Raw genomic sequence first — 25,571 nt, 5'->3', positions numbered from 1 at the left:
AAAGGAAAGACATGACAGAAATATGTAAACAGACAAAGAAGAATGACATACACTTCGAGAGAACCATTTCCTAACAACACGGCAAGATAGCCCATGTGATGTTTATGCTCTGGATCGTTAGCATCGGAAGGCCGCCATTTCAAATCCCATGCAACTTTTCCATTGTGGCAGAGGCACAACATGAGTCTAGGCAAAGAAACATCGTTGGGAAGAAAAGAACTAGTCATGCAAGCTAACAAGGGCCCTTTAGGGGGCACATTTTTATTTGGTGCCATCATAACCTGCTCATGGTTGCTATTTTCTTGCAGAAAAGCACCTGACAATTCATCCTCATTCATAATCGACAACATCGGGTTTCCAGTGTTATTACAAACCCTTGTCATCACCGTATTTTTCATTCTTTTCAGAGGAGTAATTGGACCATCTGCGTTGCCATTACGTGCTTCCAGTTCCAACCTTGCCTCTGTATCACCACTTGCTGTTACAGTATTTACATTGAGACCTTCAGAACTACTTAAATTATCTAAAGGCTCCGTCCTGACTAATCTCTTTCTACCCCTGCGTTTGGGTTTTGATGGAGTTAATTCCTCTTTCACATCAACATTTATAATGCACCATATCTGAATGGCACCTCTGCCAGTCAATGGAGCACCCATCTTGTGATATGAAGAATCAGGAGGATGAGCAGCAACAGCAAGATACTGAAATGCAAGATGCACAAAGAATGAGTCAGAAACATTAGCCATGTGTGCATGCAAAAATACTAACTTTCAACTGAGATTCTATATCCAATCTTGAATAAGCAAGCCGTCATAATATCTGAAGATAAAGGCAGTTAATCCTAATAAATATGTTTTATTCAATGTAAAAATGTGGGGCAATGTTTGGTTGTTCAATTGAATTGGGTTGCACTAATTCAATTCAAATAAAGAGTACATGACCAAATTATCAGCATCTTGTGGGGAGTACATTCAAATGTCAAAGCACATTATGCTAACTCCTGAGACAGATCTAGCAATGATCAATCTGAGCAATAGCAACTTGTACAGCATAACCCCATAAGGGATATAAATGAACATATGAAATTGACTACACCAATCATACTAAATGAGAAACAATAAAATGGAGCATTACTAGCAATTGCATCAAATTTTATGTGCTAACATATCATCTCAGGAAATTAAGATACAAGAAGCTCAGTGAGGGCTATTCATGAGAGTAGCCAACCAAAACCTACTCCACACATGGCACCTGTGCAAAACTGTTACATGAGGGTCAAACCTGCAAGGAAAAAATCATACTGATGTAAAATTGACCAACAGTACCCATCTAACGTACATTTTGTGTCCATCTAATGAGTGGAATGACGGGTTTTCAGGCCACAAAACATTCAGATTGGAGCCCACAAAATGAATGACTCGGTCTCCTACACCTGCCACATGGGGATTCATATTGCTATTCTCATGAGCAACCACAGCACTCCAGTCTTGTGTATTGCCTCATAATCTGTCGCCTGTGGTTTCTCAACATGGGCCACAATATAGTGCAGGGGAATAGAAACTGCTATAGAGAGTGCAAAGTGATGTATTTACAGTGATGTAGTTTATGTGTTTTTGGTGTGTGCATGTACATTGGGTATCTCTGGTATTATAATATCAGGGAGTAGGGTACTCACGTTGATTGGAGCTGCAGGGACCTACTGACGTCAACAACTGTATGGCTGATGTTAGAAACTGTGCATACCATACGGCCACTTTCTCATCAGGAAGAACGTGATCTGATGCAACTTGATTTTAGAGGAATTATTGTGATTTTTGCAGGATTTATGGGGCTGATTTGAGGTGTGTTTGGGCCGTTTTTCAAAATCAGTCGAAAAACCCCAAATCTCCTTCTTTTTTCTTCTTTTTTTTTTGCAATTTCTTCCAAATCAGTAAGAATTTTTTAGGGGGTTATTCTTAGGGTGGATCAGTTTTACCATGTTAAGGTATCCATGGAAGTTTTTCTGATTAGGAAGAGCTTTTTGGATGGTTTTTGGGCATTATAGTGGTCAGACTCCACCGTTTTTGGGCCCTGGGGACCCTGGACATACACCAGAACTTCTGGTATATACCTAATATGCTCTCTTATCCTCGTATGACAGTGTATTGTGTTCATGTAAGTCTTTTTGTGAAGTTTCCTGCTGGATTTTGAGTCTTCTATCTTTCCTGGACTCGTAGCCCATTATTTGGACCATCTTTTGTGTGGAAATCTGTCCGATATAATCTAGTGGCCAACCTAATCTTGTGAGCACCACCATAAGTGTTTTGTTACTTAAGTTTAGTGTTTGTGGACCCATATGGATGACAAAAGGTCTTTCAGATCTAGTGCAGGGTCTTCGGAATCTCATCCTTTGTTGATTACAATGGTCAAGTTGGACAGTAATAATTATTTGCAATGGGCTCAATCTGTGCAACTGTTTTTGGGAGGAAGAGATAGACTTGCCTACATATTAGATGATGCTCCAAGCCGGACTAGGGAGAACTACCAAGTCTTGGCTTGGTTACTTAACAATATGAATCTATTTGTAAGTAACTCCGTTATGTTTCCATCATCTGCAAAAAGGATATGGGATACCCTTCATGACATGTATTCAGAAGCATGGAATGCATCAAGAGTTTTTAAGTTAATTTTAGATATCGGCAGGTTCCAACAGGATTCTAGATCTCTAAAGGAGTATTTTTCTGTTCTTCGGGGTATGTGAGATGAGTTAGACCTCTATCATCATCTTCCGTCCGAGTGTAAGAAACATTATGATCTTGTTTAGAAGCAACAGAAAGAAACCCAAAGCATGCAGTTCCTTTCCGACCTTAACTTTGAGCATAAAGGTGTTTGTGAGCAGATTGTTGTGATGGATCCACTTCCTCCTCTAACTGTGATTTATGTTATGATTCAGCATGTTACAACCTCAACCTCTTCTACTCTTGTATCATCTAATGGATATGCATAAACAGTTGTTGACAAGTCTGCTTATAGCCCTACATTGAGAGCCCCGGGCTGGGGTGCACAAAGGCATAGACATGATTTTGGATCTAGCAATCAAGGTTGGGGCCATGCTATTGAACATGGTGGATGTGGTCGCAATCGCGGCCAAAGTGGTCGTGGACGTGATGCATTTCGCAGTTGTATACATTTTGGGGGCACAGACCATTCTGTTAATCGATGTTGGGACCTTATTGGCCGTCCATCCTGAGCAATTGCATCTTTAGCTAATAGCGCATCCATTGGTTCCAACCCAATTTTACAGCTCACTCCTAGAGTGCCTCAAAGGGTCTCCTTTAGGTGATATTGTCCTCGTCTCCCGCGAGACCTATGATGCCTTTATGTGACTTTACGTTCATGATACTCCTAATGTTTCCGGAGCCATTGTAGCCCACTCAGGTACTGCTCTCCATGTGTCGTCTTCTCCTTCTTCCTGTGTCATTGACTCTAGAGCCACCTCTCATATGACCGGTAAGCCTCACCGGTTTAGCTCTTACCTTCCTTCTAGTCAATCACGTTTGGCAACTGTTATTGATGGAAACCAAACTCATGTATCTAGAACTAGTACCATCAAGCTTTCTTCCTCCATGCATTTGTCGTTAGTTCTACATGTTCGCAATTTTCCCTTTAATTTATTATCTGTTAATTCTCTTATGAAATCCTTGAATTTTTCAATAACATTCTTTACTTCTCACTGTGTGTTTTGGGGCCTCCGGACAAAGCAGATGATTGGTGGGGACCATGAATGTGAAGGCATTTACTTCTTAGATGTTGCTCATGTGATAGGAACTAGTGCCTTGTCCTTAGGTAGAGAGTCAATGTCTAAGTGGCATTACCGCTTAGGGCACCCATCCTTGTCTATATTAAAACTCTTATTTCCTTCAATTTCTGTATCTAAACCTTTATGTTATGAAACTTGTAAGTTCTCCAGACATCATCACATTGTCTTTCCTCCTAGTTCATCTGACAAGAAACTTAGACCATTTGAGTTAGTCCACTCTGATATTTGGGATCTTGCTCCTGTTATCTAACACAGGACAGATGGCCTAGCGTAGAACGATACAATAAGATCATCAACGGATTAACTAGAACAATTTAAAGCACAAACTAATGTTAATCAATCACAAGCTTAATGAATTCCAATATTTAATTATGCTCTAATTCAAGACTAAATCACAACATGTCAATTAGATCTTATAAAACATAATTAGATAGGACCCATGGAAGGTAGGACTTCCATCTAGCATAGGAATTGATCTAATTCTAAAGGGAATCTCTTGGTTTGTTAAAGGGTTTAAGAACTAGGGTTTTGGGATTTGGGGATTTTGGAAATTTTGGGGTTTTTGCAAAATTATGGGATTTTAAGGAAATTAGGGTTCGTGTTTTAAAGGGTTTAGATGTGGGGTTTTTAGGGTGAGGGTTAGAAGAAATGGAATTGGGTGAGAGAGGGGAAAAAAGAAGAAACAAACAAGGAGGTAGGGTTGTCCGTACAAACATCCAAATGGCTCTGTCCATACAGTCGTACGGACAGACAAGTGCGTTCATATAGGGGTGTGGTCAGGGTTGGGTTGGGTTAAGGCTTGATGATGATTGCTATGATAGATGAAGGGGTTGTAAAAAGAAGAATAATGAAAGTTTAAAAGAATAATAAAGAAAAAAAAAAAAGTGGGATGTAGAGATGGAGAAGAAGAAATACCTTAAAGAGGATAAGAAGGAAGATAAGTCGAATCACTCCATGGCTTCACACCACTCCTCCATTCACAGGAGATTTTGCTTCATCTTAAAGCAAAGAGAAAGAAAAAAATTATTTCATATGCTCCATAATGGGCTAGGGTGTGGATGCTAAAACCTTATATAGTCTCAAGAAAGACTTTTTACGAAAAGACGCTCTCAGATGAAAAATTTCACATAAAGATGCTTAATAAAATAAAATTTGTTCCTAACTCCCTACACTCTACAAAAATATAAGCTAAACCAAAAAAATAACAAACATGTAAACAATTAAATAAACTAAACTATTTCATGGCCCACGATCAAGATGTCCAATGACAATGATCCAACGGTCAGAATGGTCCAACTAAGTAACTCACATGCATTTTCCTAGTGTGGGGCATTCAAAGATGCATAATCATGCATGTGGGGTCTTCAACGGACTAGGCACTCGAATTGGGCCCACAGGGCCCCACATATGCATCACCTAGCCATAAGCATCACCTAGCCATAAACAAACAAGAGCTCTCCTCCTCCTCTGGCATACTCTGACTGGTGCTCGGATGTCCTCATCATTATCTTTCTTTTCAAATATAAATATTTTGTTACCTTTATTGATGATTGCACTCGAATGACGTGGGTTTATCTTCTAAGTCTAAACATGAAGTGTTTGGCATGTTTAAGATATTTTACAATGAGGTGGTTGCCCAATTTCAATGTCCTATCAAAGGTATGAAGTGTTTAATAATGACATAGGTTTATAATGATAATTGCACTCGAATGACATGGGTTTATCTTCTAAAGTCTAAACATAAAGTATTTGCGATATTTAAGATATTTTATAATCAGATGGTTACCCAATTTCAATGTCCTATCAAAGGTATAAATTCTAACAATGGGAGCAAGTATCTGTCGCATGCTTGGTCTTTTTTGCAGGGCTATGGTATTTTATCCCGTACTTGATGTCCACGAACCCCTCAACAAAATGGTGTGGCTGAGTGAAAGAATTATCACCTTCTTGAAGCCACACGTACCCTCTTACTTGGTATAAATCTTCATAAACGTTTTTGGAATGATGCCTTGCTTACTGTTGTATTTCTAATTAATCGCATTCCATCTCGAATATTGTCCCACAAGTATTCATTTGAAATATTGCATCCACACAATAAACCCTTTTCTTTACCCACAATAAACTTTTTTCTTTACCCCCCTAAGGTTTTTGGATATATATGTTTTGCTCAAATTCTTGATGTTAGTAATGACAAGTTGAGTCCACAAACCACAAAGTGCGTCTTCTTAGGTTACTTTCGATCGCAAAAGGGGTACGAATGTTACAACCCTCAAACCAGTAAGGAATATATATCCATCGATGTAATCTTCTTTGAAGACTTTCCTACTTCTCTAATGAATGGGATTTTACATAATCTTCTGAGTCAGGGGAAGAATGTGCAATCTAACTCTATACCCCTTCTAATCTCTTGTCTTAATGATGCCCCCACTCCATCTGTCTCAAAGCCCATCCTTGTGTATCATCGACAAATTAAATCCTCTATTGATCAGCCGCCCCTCATTTTATCCGCTTCTGATGGTGGTTTACGTATAAGCTCTTTATCTCTTGATGATTCCCATTACCTTGCGCAAGCCTCCCCGCTCATGCACTAAGCATCTCATTAGCAATTTTGTTTCATAGAATTATCTTTCACCTTCGTTCCAATCTTTTACAGCTTCCATATCCTCCTTGGTTACCCCGCGTAACTTGAAGGAAGCTATGAGTAGTTCTGACTAGATTAAGGCTATGATGGATGAAATGCAGGCATTGGAGAAGTACAATACTTGGGAGTTAATTCCCTTAACTGAAAGCAAAGGGACAGTTGGACGTCGATGGGTTTATACCATCCATTGTTTGAATTATCTCCGATATTATCGTTATCTCCAGCTTGGTGATACCGATAACACTGGTAGCGATACCGATAATACCGGTAGTATTAGAAATTCTAGTCATCAACAATGTATCGCCAACATATCGATATCTCCAATATTTTCAGTTGTGTAAATTCTAGGTGTCACTTATATTGTTAATGTATCGATATTGTCAATATTTTTGACTGTGTAAATGCTAGCTAACACTTGCATCACAAGTGTATTGACGATATTTCAATAATATTGCTAACATAGAGATATCATAGAAAGTTTATTTATTAAAAAAAAAAAAATCTATTCCATTTTTTATGAGCACATTGTTGTATGCAGTTTTCAATTTGTCGTTGCTAAATTGATAATATTTCAATATTATTGTTATCGCAACATGCACGATATCAAGACCACAATCTTTCGTTTCCTTTCTAGTTGTTGATGATTTTTGGCAAAATCTCATGAGTTGCTGATATTCTGCAATATCGATGGATGTTTGGATGGATGATTGGATGGTTAGATGGGATGGATGACTAGATGGTTAGTCTGTTTCTTAGAACTACACATGCTTTTAAGCCCCCATTAAATGGAAACTCATTGTGCATACATTCTTTTTGCAAACTTCTTTATTCCTAACTACGTAAATATATGTATTTTAGCATCTCTTGAAGTTTCACTAAATATTCTATCGTTTTCTCATGTTTTCCCATATTTCCGGTTATCAGCGATATTATCGGTGATATTGATATTGTTTCCGCATCACCGGCCAGTGAAACTTGTAGCGATATTGATATTTCGAACACCGATACCATCAAGTATCTTCCTGATGGTTATATTGATTGCTATAAGGCATGGTATAGTTGCAAAAGGTTATACTCAAACATATGGCGTAGACTACTTTGAGACATCCTCATATGACCAAGCATAACTCTATTCGTGTGGTTATCTCATTGGCTGTCAATTTGTCTTGGCTCCTATTTCAACTCTACGTGAAGAATACATTCTTACATGGTGATCTTGCAGAGGAGATTTATATAGATTAGCCCCTAGGTTTTTCTATACCTCCTAACTCACGCTTTGTTTGTCGCCTGAAGAAATCCATTTACGGTCGCAAGCAGTCCCCACGTGCCTGGTTTGATAAATTCAATTTTACTCTTCTAGATTTTGGATTTGTTCACAGCCATGCCGATCACACCCTATTCATCTGTCATCGCCACAGGGATTATGGTACTGATTGTCTATATGGATTACATAGTGTTGTTAGACGATAATATTAAAGGAATGGTGCAAATTAAATCTTTTCTCAAGACTCGATTTGAGATGAAAGATCTTGGGACTCTTCGGAATTTTATAGGCATTGAAGTTGCTCGGTTTAAATTTGAAGTTGTGCTCTCCCAAAGGAAATATGCAATTGATCTTCTCTCTAAGACTGGGATGATAGGATGTAAGCCTACCACCATGCCTATGGATACTACTTACAAAATTAGTCCTGATGATGGTGAGCTCATCTCTGATCCTAGGACATATCGACGGTTAGTTAGCCAACTTACCTATCTCACTATTACTCGGCTGGATATTTCGTATGTTGTGGCCTTGCGGGGGTTATGAGTTAATTCACGCATGGTACTCATGCCACACATCTAACTACAGTGTAACGTATCCTTCAGTATCTCAAATCTTCCCCAAGCAAAGGTTTACCTTTTCAACAGCATGGCCACCTTCATCTATCTAGTTACTCCAATGCCAATTGTGCTAGAAGTTTACATGATCGACAGTCTACATCCGGGTACTGTATGTTTGTAGGTGGCAACCTTGTCACTTGGAAGAGCAAGAAATAGTTTGTCGTGGCACGATCTTCTGTCGAGGCTAAGTATCGGGCAATGGCTCAAACAACATGTGAATTTATTTGGCTTGGAACCCTCTTACAGGAACTTGGTTATAATCCTTCGAGTCACATTCCTTTGCATTGTGACAATCAAACTACCATTCACATTGCCAGCAATCCGGTATTCCATGAGCACACGAAACACATTGAGATTGATTGTCATTTTAGTCGAGAAAAAGTTGCTAACAAGGAAATTTTGACTCCTTTTATTCCCTCCGGAGAACAGTTGGCCGATGTTCTTACCAAGTCTCTCAGTCAGGATGCTCTTTTTCATATCACTGGCAGGTTGGGCATAATCAATATCTATGCTTCCAACTTGAGGGGGAAGTATAGAGAGTGCAAGTGATGTATTTACAGCAATGTATTTTTATGTGCTTTTTGGTGTGTGCATGTACATAGTGTTAGGTACTCCTGTGAAGCATGTTTTTGTCTCTCTAGTGTTATAATAAAAGGTGTGTAGGGGATTAGGTGTGTAGGGGATTGCAGCCCTAATACACACATAAGAGTATCCTTCACGACTTCTCTTTTCTCTCTTTGTTCTCTTCTTCATTTCTTTTATTGTGTCAACAAACTAACACCTAAATGAAGCATGCATATGATTATGAAGTTCATTGTATGATGTTTTGTTGTATATTGCTTTGGAAGCCTTCACTGACAGGTTTTTTTTTCCTCCATATTCCCCCTCTTTTTCCTTTTCCTCTTTTTCCCCCATCACATCTTCCAGATCTACTCTCGGAGGTACCACTCGATGTGATGCCGGATTATTTACTGCTTCAAGTTGCTGGTTTTCTGTGCCATTCTCATATAGCTTGTTGTCAGCAACACACTTATACCAGCAACTATAGAGTTCACTTACATCAGTTATAATTGACCTACCTCTATCTGATTGATTTGCTTTTTATTTCGTCATTCAGCCTCAAGGAACAGTGATCACATGATGAATGCAAGAACCATAAGAAAAAAGTTACTAATTAAATAGATTAGTACAAAAGGCATTAGTATCCACATCAAAAGCAGGTAGAATCATGAACAGTCTGGGAAAACTGACTAAAAAACTGCAAACAACACAATATTCAGAATTTCTTTATTGCTAAAAATAGTTATCCATTTAAGGCTGAAGAATTGGTATTGAAAATGCATCATTGAATTGAATAAATAACAGTTCCCGGTTTGAAATTTGGAAGTACCTCGCATTTAATATGACAGTCAGGCCGTTGGAGAAGTCTAGGACACCAATCCAATGCCCAAATATGCCCACCAACGTGCAAGACAAAATCTTTTCTGCAACAAGATCATATGAGTGACAAACAAAACATGAAGAGGATAATGAAGGGAGGTGAATAAAGGGCGGAGACAACAAAAAGGATTCCAGTGTAGACACATCATGATAGAGTGAACAGCTAGAGTATAACAAGAATGATCAAAAGCATGGCACAAATGAACATTCCTCCATTAAAAAAATAACAATTAAGAGAAAAAACAGCTAAACACCAAACAGTTGTAAAACCCTAGAAGGATATCTGTTCCTATCCTGATGAATATAACAAGGCAAGTGTCACAAACGAAAGAAACAAACAGCAATTGTAAATTGTATTAATGTTTTATGTCTGTTGGCATAGGGCAAACCTCTTATGTTAAAGAAATGTACAAATGCTGCAAAAAAAGTGTTGGGTCTTCAAAGAAAATCCTTTTTTTGTTTTGTTTTTTGAAAGATGGGGATTCAATGAGACTCTCATAGTGCTTTCCTCTCATTTCATTATTGTAGAGATGAAATTCATTAATCAGAATCACCAAAGCCTTGTCCCAACTCCCAAGTCCCAACTAGGTGGAATCAGCTCTATGAATTGTGTTTCACTAATCACAAGATTCAAAACAAGAACTTCATGATTGCTCAGCAAAAGCTCTACAACTTTCTGCGGACCTGACAGCCCCTACTAGAGATTATGACATTGGGTGCATCTCTTCCAAGTAAAGTTTGCTAGAAATTCTTAAATATGCAAGAGTCAAAAACGAAAAACAAGGGCAACCAAAATGAGAGCTGATGCCCGCTGATGGTGGAAGAGCTACCAAATAACACATCATATGTGGAGACCATATGACAAGTTTACTTTCTTCTTCTTCTTCTTCTTCTTTTGGACCATCAGAAAATTAGTCCCTGGAAGACTCCCAATGAACATGACTGACACAACAGTTGCAGCTTGCCATTAGCCTATCTGATCGCTAGAGCTGTACACGAGCCAAACCGAGTCGAGCTTGGCACGGCTCAGCTCAGCCAGCAGTCTATCCCAGCTCGAGTTCGGTTTGGCCCGGTCCTCGAGCCTGACTGGCCAGCTTGGCTTGGTTCAGCCAGCAGCTCGGGTCAGCTCGAGCTTTTGAGCCGAGTTCGAGTTCAAGCTTTCAAGTCGATAGTTTTCTTTTTAGTTTTTATATGGACGGCCCTTTTTTATATTATATATAATATAAAATATAATATATTAAGTTATATATATACATAAAGGGAAATGGTTCTATGCGGTCGAGCTCATGGGAACTTCCCATGAGGTTGAGCTGTGTGGGTCCCACCGTGATGCGTGTCGGACATCTACCCCATCAGTCAGATGCACCATCCCATGGTGGGCCACAAGCTTAAAAATCAAGTCAATCCATGACTTGGGTGGGCCACACCACATACAAAAGTTGAGAGGGGTTACCCTCCCATTAAAACATTCATAATCATTTGTTGGTTCCACCGAGATGTGGTTCACAAATCCAGCCCATCCATTATGTGTGTCCCACTTGGATGAGGGGTCAGACCAAGTTTCAGACGCATACAAATTTTAGGTGGACCCCACCAAGTGATTTCATGTCTTCACATGATTTTAGATGGTATGGTCCACCAAGTTTCGTATACGGCTGATTTTTGGGATATCCCATAATTTAAAGGGGACCCATCAAATGCACGGTGTTGATGTTCGACACGCATCACGGTGGGGCCCACGCAGCTCGACCTCATGGGAAGTTCCCATGAGTTCGACCGCATAGAACCATTTCCCATACATAAATATAATATTATATAATTAAGTTATAACCCGAGCCGAGTCAAGTTCAGGCTGAGCTTCGAGCCGAGTCGAACTCGGGCCAGCTCGATCTTGGCTCGAAATTCTTTCAAGCTCAAAAAATCAGCTCAGCCCAAACCCAGCTTTCGAGTCGAGCCAAGTCAAGCTTATCCGAACCAAGCCAAGCGAGTTAACGGAGCTAGCTCAGTTCATGTCCAGATCTACTGATCACATAAAGGGAATCCACAAAAATAGTTATGTTGCAGGCCCATCTCGGTGTTCAATATCTGGTGTAATCCAGTCCTCCCAGCAGGTCAACATACATTCCAATTAAATGGGAGCTGTTCTCAGCATGAAAATGCATCCGAAACCAGCCAGACTCATATTCACCTTATGGCACCAGTTGAAGTGTCATCAAGTAACAGGCTCCATAGGTCTGGCAACAAGGGCGAAGGCTAACTTCATTCAGATCAATGACCAATCATAGAGAAACATAACCAGCTTCACACAAAAGTGGGGCAGGGAAGCAGAGGAAAACATTATCCTTCTTGAAACTAAACAATGCCATGACACCAGCTAGGATCCGCTCCTTCACGCCAATACTTTCAACCTTTCCAAGATCAGACAATGCTTCAGAACAACCATACATGCATTGACAATTCCTCTAAAGTCTACGCACTAAAGAAACACCATGGAAAAGAATAATGTTCTTGATAAATTGAAGGTGAGAATCGATTGGAAAAAATAAAAATAAAAATAAAAATAAAAAAGACAAAGAAAAAGAGAAACAAATCAAAGTTGGTAGGTATCCAAAGTACCAACCCTAAGTCCTTCATTAGCCCAAAATTTGCCACTGACCCACTAAAAAGCAACCAAAGGGTTCAATCAGAGACCAATCCTTGGCGACTAAGTGTCAAAGAAATGAAAGCCTTCATACATTTCACCTCAAACCCCAATCTCCCAAGCATACTAACAAGGAATCACCAATCAACATGATTAAATTCTTTCACAAATATTCTTTACATATAGCTCCAAAGATATTGGCCCTAAACCTCACATTTAGATGCTTTTTAGCAATTTTTAGAACTCCGTAAAAAATCTGCCTCCCCTTGACAAATATCAACAATCTTATTAGCCATGGATTGTTATTCCTAAAGACTGTGATAGAGATTTGGGATTGTAGACAACACATACTCTCAAAGAAAGGACATGGCACATGTGTACCAATTGCACCGTGAAATGACGAATATGACACGAGGGGATCAATTGAGGTCTACTCCACAGTAATGCAACAGAAGTGGGAGGTACTAGACCACTGGCAGCCAGCTATGAGTACTCCAGAGGAGATCAAAAAACAAACTGAAGAACAATGAATTTTTTAATTCTTGCCCAGGCTAGATGCTGATTTTGAATAACAAATTGTGTAAGTCCTGGGAAAGATTCTCTACCCTTAGAATCTGTTTACAGCTACATCAAAGGAGAAGATGGTTGCAAGCCACCACTGTTGGGCATAGTTCCAATCTTCCTGAGAGATATGTTCTAATAGGGAGTGGCTCTAGAGAAGGACAGAGCCACCTACCACTTTTTTTCTACTGATAAAGATAGACTCTGACATACACACGCACACCCAGATTCTCTATGACTTATAAATTCCCAGATAAAACAATACATGCAAAAGTACCATCTAGTTAACTTGTATGACAGTAGACCACATCAATTGCAAAATCAAGTGAAAAAATAGCAAAAAATCTCTAGGGATGATTACATAAGCTCTCAAAACAATCAAATTCTTCAAGAAAGTTTAAACTACAAACATGGATCTTGTAAATTAATTTTAATGCTTGCACAGCTTCCCATAAAGCAATATGAAAACCCAAGGATAACAAACATACTGGGAATTCACGAATCTTGTATTACTGGATTGTCCTTCCATCTGCATTCATAATGCCAATCCAATAACCAAAATGAGAAATGGTATCCATGATACAACATCCAACTTCAAAAAAGGAAAAGGAAAAAAAATATTTAAAACACTGCAATGTAAGCATAGTTTTCTTCAAAGCAAAACTACAATAAGGTTGGACATACAAACTTCAACTAAGATAATAAGATGCAACAGAGTGGAAATAAACAATCGCAACAATTTTCTGATTATAGATGCAGTTTTCTCTCAATATTGCTGCAATTGTTTTTGTTTCATGTCCAACTTAAAATAAATGTAATTGCAACTTGGAACATATCACTCACTAAATAAAGTGGGAGTAATCCAATTTTGGATATCTTACTTGTTGGAATTTAATTTAAATCAACTGCACATCCGAATGTAGCTTAAGTTAAAAGCATGGTTGTAGAAACTGCTATAGCGGCCATTTCTTCAAAAACACCCATCTTATTAATGGTCATTAATGGAAGAAATTGGAATGGTTGATGTAAAACAGATATTGTATATTTTGCCGACTTTTCTAAGTTTTATTTTCTTCAAATTTAACTGTTATAACAGCCATAACTATCATGTAATGGTAAAGGCTTTTAAATTGGATGTCCAAAGAGATAATAAACAAATGAAGAAAAATGAACTCCGAAAAGGAAAATAATTTTTTAAGGAAAAAACTGCAGAGATGTCCTTTATAACCTACTATGCAACTAGAGCTGTACACGAGTCGAACCAAGTCAAGCTTGGCCTAGCTCGGCTCGGCTAGGCCAGTAGGCTAACCCAGCTCGAACTCGGCTTGGCTCAATCCTCGAGCTTAACTGGCCAGCTCGAGCCGAGCTTGAGCTCGATCTTTCGAGCCAAGTTCGAGTTCAAGTTCAAGTTTAGGTTTTAAGGTTTTTAATATATATATATATATATATATATAAACATATAAATACTTATAAAATATTTATATTAAGTGAACCTGATCCAAGTCGAATCGATTCGAACCGAGTCAAGTTCCGAGCCGATTCAAGTCGAGCTCGGTCTAGCTCAGACTCAGCTCGAAATTTTTTTCGAGCTCAAAAGATCAACTCGACTCAGCTCAAACCCAGTTTCGAGCCGAGTCAAGTCGAGCAAGTTAACCGAGCTAACTCGGTTCGCGTACAGCTCTATATGCAACATTAGTGTGAAGCCGTTCTTCCTTTAAAGAGCAACCACTTTTCAAATAGCAGCATTTATAGAATGAAAAACAGCATATTATCATGACAGCCAATATAACAATCAGTTTTTCCTCTTTTTGCCTTATGTCTTCTACTTTCTTCTAGAATGCTCATTATAATAGCAATTACCCACAACAGTAATGACCCCAGAACATCATATCAGGTGTGATGGGAATTTTAATACCTTGGTTAAAGGGGAAAAAAAACGTAACACAAAAAATAGGAGTTTTGTTATGCCATACTGCATGTGTGTATAAGGCCGCCCATCTACTTATCCATGCAACACAACACCTTTGCCCCCATGAAATATGTGTATGAGATCCAAGCCATCCATTTAGATGCCCTGGCCCAAGAATAAGGTCGTCCAGTCCCCAAGTGGGCCACAGTTTACAAAGAAAATGGATGTATCATGTATGAAAAAAAAAAATGGCCAAGTTGTTCAAAGACATCCTCCTTTTTCTAACATTACATTTACAGTCCACCTAATCGTGAAGCGGCCTGTTATCTGCCAAGGCATCTACATAGTCGAACCCAGCTAATGGACGTCTTGGATCCCACCATATGAAAATATCATACTTCCATACTGGCAGTCTGACACATGTGGACAGCATGCAAATGGTATGCCTCATACAATGGTCGGATTTAGCACACCTCATACAGATAGTCATCTAAATACACACAAACAAGCTGAATAAAACACACCTTAGGAACTGTTGCAGAGGAAAACTGAGGTAAGCTTATCCCATTAAGAACCTCTTTTACTTGCGGGATTCCAGTTTCATAAGCAAACCTAATGCTTTTCGGTTTATAATAAAAATGCTTCCATTCTCTGCATACACAAACCATTGTGTCATACTCCATGCACCATGCAATGGTGCTCCTTATTGTGAGCACACGCTAAAAAAAAAAAAAAAAAAAAAAAGGACATGTGGCAGAGCACTCCATGATCTGGACCACCCAGTGAGCAGGTCCAGAGTGGGTTGGCCAAAGTTGAAAACATCTCACTAACTGAGCAATCTTAACTGTTGGATCATTGGACTGCAAATGAAAGATATAGAAAACAACATTGGCAACCATCTCCATCAAACAGACAACGATCCAACAGTTGGATCAGCACGGTAGTCTCATCTGCGTAGTTTGCGGAAATCAGTCCATACATGGCAGAACCCACCAGATGAATGCGTGTCAAATGCCCAATTTAAGTGCTCATGCATATATTAGAGTTCCAACCTAAACAACTATATAGAAATATAAAAGAAGAGAAATTGGGAACTCACACTAAGAAAGTGATGGTCGATGAGAACCGATGGATCTCGTCTTTTCCACAGCTATCATCACCATCCAATCCACAGAGGGATGAGATCGATTCGATATTGCGGAAGTGATTTTCAACCGAGTAATCAAAAGTCGAGACCGTAACTCCATCACCACATCTTTCCGAAGCAAAACCATTAGAATTCTCTCCTTCATCAGCCTCGGTAACGGGCACCAGCGCCAGCGGCAGCTTTGTATTTGATCCACGGCCATGGCCACGACCACGGCCACGGCCACGACCGCGGCTGAGGCCTCTTGCCGTTCCAGCCACCGTACCTCTCTTCCTTCCCCTTCCCGCACCAGTTCTCTCTGATGCAGAATCATCGGAATTCTCTCCTTCCTCGACCTCTATAATGGAGACCGGCACCGCCATCTCTCCTTCAACGGCCTCTATAATGGACACCGGCACCGGCATCTCTCCTTCCCCAGCCTCTACAATGGACACCGGCACCGGCACCAGCGCCAGCGGCAGCTGTCTATTCAATCCATGGCCACGACCTCTAGCCGTTCCGATCCCCGTCCCTCTCTTCCTTCCTCTTCTCCCCATTTCAGCTCTCTCTCTCTCTCTCTCTCTCTCTCTCTCTCCAGCTGCTGCCGCTCTCTCCCTCTCCCTCTGCGAACCGGTAGTGTTTTTTTGACGCGGATTGCGTCCTACCCCCGCCCGGACAGTAATCCGTCCGGGCAGCGCTCCGTGGGGCCCACCGTGATGTAAGTGTTTTATCCACGCCGTTCATCGCTTTTCTCATATCACTTTAAAGTATTAGCTAAGCAATTAGGCAGCTACAGAGCTTAAGTGGACCACAAAGTGGGGATTGAACGTCCACCGTTTAAAAACTTCTTGAGAGCCGGAGAAGTTTCGGATCAAGTTTTTTCACCCCATCCACGTTTACGTGACCTCCTGAATAGGTTGGATGGTAAAAAAAAACATCAAGGTGGCCCTTAGAAAGGTTTCACCTGTGGGTGTCATTTTCACTGCAGACTCCTTTGGTGTGGTCCACTGGATATGTGGACCTGCTTCATTTTTAAGAAGATGCCTTAAAATGATATGAGAAAAGCGTTGAACGAACGGTGTGGATAAAACACTTACATCACGGTGGCCCCACATATCCCTGCATGGACGGATTACCGTCCGGGCAGGGGCAGTCCGCAATCCGCATCATCTGAAGTTTTCTATTTTGTTTTGGATGCGGACTTCCTGCGGAAGCCTTTAGCAGGAAGTTTCCTGCGCCGGAAACGTAGGTGGGCTCACCGTGATATTTGTGAAACATCCACCCCGTTCATACGTTTTTTGATATCATTTTAAGTATTGAAATCAAAATTGAGCAGGATCCGAGACTCACGTGTACCGCACTTAAGGAAAAGTTGGGTAGGGAAATTCTCACCGTTGAAACCTCCTGAGGTTTACATGCCATCCATACCGTTCATGACGTTCATTCCTACGGGGATGAACTGAAAACACAAATATTATCCAGATTCAAAACTTCTGTGGCCCCATGGATATTTTAACTATGAACAATCCTCACCTTTTTGGCTCACTTGAGTAATCTGGCTATATATCCTCAAATGAGCTCACAAAATGAACGAATGAATGAGGTGGATGTCTCACAAATATCATGGTGGGCCCACCTATGTTTCCAACACAGTAAGTTCCCGTGAAAAGCTTTAGGAGCCAATCCGCATCCGTTTGTTTTTTAGCCGCAAGTAGAGGTGGGCACTGGACAACCCGATCTGGCTATCTTGACTCATCCAACTCGGTCCGATCCAACTTGACCCGAACCAAATGGGTGAGTTGATCTGAACCGAGTAAGCTTCGCCCAATTCGAACTCAAATCGAGTCAAGTACGAGTTACCCAGTGACTTCACCCGACTTGACTCGAAACTCGATCCGGTTAGACTCGACTCAATCCGAAACTCAACTCGACCCAACTTTCTAACCCTACCCCGAGCCGATCCCAACCTCTCTCTTCCTCCCTCATCCTCCTCTTCCAAGCCCGGCAACCACCCACCACCATCACCCTCCTCCTCCGCCTCCTCTCTCTCCTCTCCACTCCCTCCCTCCCTCATCTCTCAATCCGACTCGCTGCCAACTCAACCCAACTCGGTATTTCTGACCGGATCGGACTCGGTCCGAATCAGTTTAGGCCAGACCAAACTCAGATCGAGTCAAGCATGCTGGACTCGGTATCGAGTTCGGGTCAGGCCTATTTCAAAACTGGATCGAGTCGAGTTAGGCTTAACTCGGTCCGACTCGACTCGATGCCTAGCTCTAGCCGCAAGTCTTACGAAATTTGATTGGGTACCGAGTTACTCAATACGTTTTTTTTCGTACTGAGAAAACTCAGTTAGGCTCACTTTGAATGTATGTAGTTTATCCACGCCGTTCATCCATTGTTTCAGCTCATTTTAGTGGTTGAGACCAAACTTTAAGCATATACAATGCTCAAGTAGACCACACCACAGGAAACAACGGGAATAATGACTTCCATCGTTGAAATCTTGTTAGGGCCGAAAGTGATGTTTATTTGTCATCAAACCTATTCATGAGATCACGCAGACATGGATGAAGGGAAGAAAAACAAATAACATCTTGATCCAAAACTTATGTCGCCCTCAAAAGTTTTTCAACGGTAAAATTTCAATTCACACTGTTTCTCGCGGGGAGGTCTACTTGAGCTTTGGATATATTTCATTTTTGGGCTTAAGCACTAAAATTATCCTTTAAAATGGATGAACGGAGTGGATAAAATACATAAATCACGGTGGACCCCACAGATTTTACTCAGCACACTTAGGGTACCAAGTTACTCGGTACGCACTCCACTTCCAAGTCTGACCTTTTTTGGGCACGGTTTGGGTGGATCCCCGAATCAACGAGGTCGGTGCATCTAGAGGTAGGCATCAAGTCGAGTCGGACCGGATTAAGTCTAACTCGACTCGGTCCAAAACATTCAATGCACTGACCCGAACTCAATCCAATCCGGGACTGAGTCTAAGTCATCTGACTCGATCAGATCTGTTGCACTGCTGACCTGACCCAAATCGAGTACGACTCGGTCAGGTAAACCGAGTCGGATGGGGTTGCATATGGTTCGGATCGAATCTTTTATTTTATTTTTTTGCAATGTGGTCCACTTGATCTTTAGATCTGTCTTATTTTTTCGGCTAAAGCCTTAAGATGAGCCCACCAAATGGATGGACAGTTTGGATATAACACATATCTCATGATGGGACCCACGGAACTTGCTGACATCAATACACCAGCATGGTACACCTACCAATCGCTTCACGTACAAAAGTTAAGAGGGTTACGGGTTACCCTCTCATTAAAACATTCATAACCATTTTTTGGGCCCACCGAGGTGTGGTTCACAGATCCAGACCATCCATTATGTGTGTCCCAGTTGGATGAGGGGTCATACCAAATTTCAGATGCATCCAATTTTTAGGTGGGCCCCACCAAGTGCTTTAATATGTTTTAGTAATGTCTTCACATGATTTTAGATGGTATGGCCCACCTGAGTTCTATATACGGGTGATTTTTTAGATATTCTATAATTTAAAGGGGACTCATCAAATGCACGGTGTTGATGTTTGACACGAATCACAGTGGGGCCCGCATAGCTCGACCTCATGGGAATTCCCATGAGCTTGACCGCATAGAACCATTTCCATTTTCTTTCTTTTCTTGGGCAGTCTGGCAAAGCTCGGTACTCGATGCACCTCGAGCCACGAGCTAAGGCCTGAGAGGATGGATTGGCTACTCCCCCTGCCACTAGCCAATGGCTGGTGGTTGGTGCTCCGTGGACCCCACCATGATGTATTTATTTCATCCATGCCATCTATCTATTTTTCTAGATCGTTTTATGGTATTAAACTAAAAATGAGGTATATTTCAATCTCAACAGGACAACATTACAGGAAACAGTATTGAATGAACATTGTACGAATCAAATCGAATCGGATCAGATCAGTCCGGATTGGCCACTGATTCGAACTCGACTCGATGTACGGTCAGATCCGTTGGATTGGGTCGGATTCTGCCCAGCTTTAGGTGCATCCCTAAATGTGGGTCCCACTTTGACGTAAATGCCTTACATCTACACCGTCCATTCATTTTTACGGCTCATTTTAAGAGCATGAACCCAAAATTGAAGTAAATTCAAATCTTAAGTGGACCAAGGACAGGAAACCATCGTGATTGAATTTCATCATTAAAAACTTCATGGGAGCTAAGGGATTGTTTATTTTCCATCCACTATTGATAAAGTTACAAATACCTAGATGAAGAGACCACACAAAGATTAGCTTGGGATTGTTTATTTTCCATATCTAATTCATTGATAAAGTTATAAATACCTAGATGAAGAGACCACACAAATATCAGCTTGATCTAAGACTATTTTAGCCCACGAAAAGCTTTTAATGGTCAATTACCACTGTTTCCCATATTATGGTCCACCTGAGATTTAGATCTACTTCTTTTTATATAATGCCTTAAAATTAGTTCTCAAAATAGATGGACGGCAAGGATAAAAGGCATATATATCAATGTGGATACCAATGGTAAGGGATCCCACCCACTTAGGTGGTTCCGGGGATCCACCGAAGCCGTGCCCCGTTCTTCAATTGGAAACCGGGATGGCCCGATTTCTTACCTGGCCATGACAATGGGGCCCACCTTAACACATTGAATGTATATCCATGTCGTTTGTCAGTTTTACTAGCTCATTTAAGGGCTTGGCCCAAAATAAGGCCACTTGAACTCCCACCATAAAAAACTTTCTAAGGCCTACGTTAATGGTTTTTTGCCATCCAACCTGATGATAAGCTTACATAGCCTGGATATTAAAATATAAATGTCATCTTAATCTAAAACTTTTGTGGCTCACATGAAGCTTTATTAGTGGGTATTCAGTTGCCACTGTTTCCTATGTTGTGGCCCACCTGAGATTTGGATCGGCTTCATTTTTATTTTTATTTTATTTTTTGCCTAAGCTCTAAAATGAGCTAGCAAAACTAATGAATGGTATGAATATACCATGTATACATTAAGGTGAGTCCCGTATTAGGGCTTTACACAGTCAAGATAGCTCAAAAAACTCACTTGGCTTGGCTTGATCTAGCTGGGCTTGAAGGATGACCTGAGGCGAGCAAGCTTGATATGATCAAGCTCGTTTTGAAAACGAGCCGAGGTCGAGTATACTGTAGTTCGACACACATCACGGTGGGGCCCACACAGCTTAATCTTGTGGTAAGTTCCCATGAGGTCGACCTCATAGTACCATTTTTCTATATGTGTGTGTGTGTATTAAAAAAAGAGAGTTAAAACTTAAAACAAACAAACAAAAAAAAAATAAAAAACAAAAATAGAGTGCGGATCCTCCGTTTAGTAGAAATAGTAAGTAGCTGATTCCACTTTTATTATTGGTCCACGTCACTATAAGCGCCACATCACCAGTTTTTTTTAATATATTAAAAAAATTACATCTAAGGAAAAGTCTAATGACGTTAGACGGTTTCGGAAACCGGATTGCATACTAAATATAGTACGCTCTTATTGTACCGAGTAAACTCAGTTGGGCCCGCCTTATATGTATGTGGTCTATCCATGCTATCCATCCTTTTTTCCATCTAATTTAAGGGGTTGACCCCAAAATTGAAGTATATCCAAATATTAAGTGGATCATACCACAGTAAACAACTAGGATAATGATTTCTACCGTTGAAACCTTGTTAGGCCCCACAGTGATGTTTATTTGTCATCTAACCTGTTCATAAGACCGTACAGACATGGATGAAGGGAAAACACAAATATAAGCTTGATCCAAAACTTTTGTAGCCCCCAAGAAATTTTCAACGATAAATGTTCAATTTAACTGTTTCCTATAGTGTTGTCCATTTGAACATTGTATATGCTTCATTTTTTGTCTCAAGCCCTAAAATTATCTGGTAAAATTGATGGACGGAGCAGATAAAATACATAAATCATGATGGATCCCATAGAGTTTACTCAGTACGCTAAGCATAGTGAGTTACTCACTACGCAATGTGCTTCCTTTCATTTGGGGATTCAGCACACAGGTTGAGTAGCCAGATTAGCTACTAAACTGATGTCACCTAGTTATGTGGGTCCCACCATGATGTATGTTTTGTATCCACACTGTCTATCCATTTAGAGAGATCATTTTAGGGCATGAGCCAAAGAATGAATCAGATCCAAAACTTGAGTGGACCCCACCACAAAAAAACAGTGGAGAGAGTCACGCCCACCATTAAAAACTTCTAAGGGTCACAAAAGTTTTCGATCAAGCAGATATTTGTGTTTTCCCTTCTTTAATGTCTGTGTTAACTTAAGGTCCACCGTGATTTTTATTTAAGTTTCCATTTGGGGATTCAACACACAGGTTGAGTAGCGAGACTCGCTACTAAAGTGACGTCACCTAGTTATGTCAGTCCCACCATGAAGTATGTTTTGTATCCACACCGTCCATCTATTTGGAGAGATCATTTTAGGGCATGAGCCAAATAATGAATCAAATCCAAAACTCAAGTGGACCCCACCACAGAAAATAGTGAAGAGAGTACGCTCACCATTAAAAACTTCTAAGGGCCACAAAAGTTTTCGATCAAGCTTATATTTGTGTTTCCATTTCTTTAATGTCTGTGTTAACTTATGAACAAGTTGGTGTTGTGGGTCAAATATTGCATATTAGACCCCAGTTATCATATGATTTTACGTACATGATAATGTTTAACGCCCTATTTTAATCATGTTTGTGTTGCAAGGTGAATTTAAGAGCTTGGACTGAAAAGGGTGTTAAAAGCATGGATTTAACATTCAGAAATTACTAAGGCAAGGGATGAATCCTAGGAGACCGATATCGAAGAAATTATACGCCAAAGATCCAAGAAAATCAAGTGATTGAAGTTAAAGGGGCTTGAAAATCGTCCAGAATGCAAGATCACAGGGTTCTCACCATCCGTTCGGCTCAAAACTTTATATCTGGCTTAAGGACCCCAAAATAACCGTACACGTCAAATTTCAATCATTGGATCCTTGTGGAAGTGGCTAACAGATAGATCAACTCCTAAAACACTAATCTAGGGCCCACCTGATCTCTGGATATGTTTCAATTTTGGTCTCAACCCCTTAAATTAGATGACACAATGGATGAACGGAGTGAATTCTCATGAACATCAGTGTGGACCCTACCCTGAGGGTGTGTGTGTGCACAACACACGTACACAGGCTGTGCACTGATCGGGCAGCCTAGTCAAAGTGGAAGCGGATTGTGTACTGAGTAACTCAGTACGGTAAGCATACTGAGTAAACTCCATGGGCCCCAGTGTCATTCATGCATTGTATCCACTTCGTCCATCTCTTTTAACACATAATTTTAGGGCCTTATCCCAAAATTGGAGAATATCCAAACCTCAAATAGACCACACCACTGGAAACTGTGTGAATTGAACATCTACCGTTAAAAATTTCTTGGGGACAACAGAGGTTTTAGATCAAGCTGATATTTGTGTTTTCCCTTCATTCATGTCTTTCTGATCTTATGAACAGGTTGGATGACAAATAAACATCACTGGGGACCTTAGAAAATTTTCAACTGTTGAAATCAATACTTCAACTTTTTCCAGTGGTATGGCACACTTGAGCTTTGTATATGCATCAATTTTAGCTTGAACCCATAAAATGATCTGGAAAAACAAATAGACGGTGTGGATAAACCACATGAATTCGCGGTGGACCCAACTGAGTTTACTCAATACGATAAGAGCGTACTAAGTAACTCAGTACGCAATCCGATTTCAGTCAAGGAAGTGGATTGCATACTGAGTAACTCAGTACGCAATCCGATTTCAATCAAAGTCGGGCTCACCCGACCTCTCTCGCACAACAAGCCCAGCAGGCGGGCGCTGTCACGATGACCGATCACAGTGGGCCACACCCATCATCAAAACAGACGATCTGGACCGTCCATATGCTCCGGAGGGTGGCCAGAACCTTGGCCATGGTGGCCTTTTGGCCCTATGCACGTGTACACACGTAGATCGATGAAAAATGCAGGATGAACGGTGAAGTGAGTTAATACAGTGGACCACACCAAAACTCGACCAAAGCCACTCATTTCCAACTGAAATCGCGTCAGGAATCTAATTAACGTGTGGATCTCTCCGAAAACATCACTGTGAGGTCCACCGAGCATCTCAGCGCAATAACTTTCTAAAATGGACGTCTGGACGCGTTCGGGATTTTCGGGAGGTTGTGGCCCATTACCGATGATCGGATGGCCGATCTGGACCATCCATCATGTAGGCCATCCAAAAAGGTCCCAGAGGACGTTGTTTTTTTGGAAAGAAAGCAAGGAAAGTGGGAAAGTTTCTGCCTGTTTTCTTGGCTACGTAAATAGCCTTACGCAAAGATTTTCTTAGCTGCGCAAGGAGTGCACCGCCTGTTGTGCGTAAAAACTCCACCCATCGACCTATTCTTGCTATAAAAAGTGAAAGAAAGGGACGTGAGAAGCATCTTTTGGAGAAGTGGGAGAGAGAGAGAGAGAGAGAGAGAGAGAGAGAGAGAGAGAGAGATGTTGGCTAGGGAGTTTTTCTCCCTCCTTAGTTTTTTCCTTCTTTTCCTTTTATGATTTCTTTTAAGAGATTTAGCTTAATCATGTCTGGCTAAACCTCTTAGCTAGGGCTAAGAGGTGAAGGTTGTAGCGTGATGGGGAGTTTTCTACAGTTTTGATTTATGTTTATGAACCCTCTTTGATTATAATTTGATTATATGGAATGTTTTTAGTCTTTAATGGTTTATTGTGACTTAAATTACAATGGATCTACGATGGCTCTGAGCATGTTCTGTTCATTATATGGATTATGAATGTGGGAGCCCCGTTGTTCACCATCATCTCATGGACATGGTTGGATGACGGAACCCTTCCTAACATTCATAACTCCCTTTGATTAGATGTGGATTGGCTAAATTCTGTTGTTTGCTTTGTCTCATGGGCATGGTTTTGTGATGGAATCAATTCTAATTCTCATTCCTCTCATCTCTTAAAAACTGGATCGAAAGAAGTTCACATATGAATTTTAATGAATTATCTTCCAACTGGATGAAGATGGGACTTTAAATCCAGTTGTGTTCTTGAATCAAGCATAGATCTCCCTAATCTCTACTAGTGGATCCTTGGCACCTAAGTTTCCCACCCTTGAATTTTATAAATTTTAGTAAATTAAATTCACAATTATTCCCTTAATTCTTCCTGGTTTAAATATATCTTCTTCTAGTTCTAGTCCTAGTTCTGGTTATTTTCAGATCACGTACAAGGTACAGTCCCTGTGGATTTAACCTCGGTCTTACCGAGATTATTACTACATCGCAACCCTATACTTTAGGTTGTGAACAAGTTTTTGGTGCCATTACTGGGGACTGACGATTACATTTTTCTGAGATTAACTGGTTTTAGAATTAGGTTAAGATTAGGGTTTTTCTAGTTTTTAATTCTAGGTTTAGGTTTTTCTATTTGATTTCTAGAAACTAACTTAACTTTCCT

The 25,571-nt window shown here is 40.4% G+C and overlaps 1 protein-coding gene across 7 annotated transcripts in view; it reads right to left on the bottom strand.

The window, feature by feature from the left end:
* LOC131234503 (uncharacterized) overlaps window positions 1–16,813 on the bottom strand; it is a 56,090-nt gene extending 39,277 nt beyond the window's left edge. For 2 of the 7 annotated variants that reach the window (XR_009165730.1, XR_009165729.1), the window contains exons 1-5: window positions 15,972–16,813; window positions 15,397–15,523; window positions 13,452–13,492; window positions 9,712–9,805; window positions 52–701 (exon numbers count right to left, since the gene is read on the bottom strand). Coding sequence is in view for 5 of the 7 variants with exons in the window: in XM_058231436.1 (XP_058087419.1) it covers window positions 52–701; window positions 9,712–9,805; window positions 13,452–13,492; window positions 15,397–15,523; window positions 15,972–16,555 (1,496 nt within the window). In the remaining 2 variants the exon portion in view is untranslated. The remainder of the gene's footprint in view (window positions 1–51; window positions 702–9,711; window positions 9,806–13,451; window positions 13,493–15,396; window positions 15,524–15,971) is intronic. The other 5 variants (XM_058231436.1, XM_058231434.1, XM_058231435.1 and 2 more) reach the window with 5 other exon arrangements.
* Between the last annotated feature and the right edge of the window lie 8,758 nt (window positions 16,814–25,571).

The sequence above is a fragment of the Magnolia sinica genome, chromosome 19, assembly GCF_029962835.1.
Source record: "Magnolia sinica isolate HGM2019 chromosome 19, MsV1, whole genome shotgun sequence".
NCBI lineage: Eukaryota > Viridiplantae > Streptophyta > Magnoliopsida > Magnoliales > Magnoliaceae > Magnolia > Magnolia sinica.
Note: the sequence above shows the minus strand (reverse complement) of the source record. Positions and strands in the feature narration are given on the sequence as shown.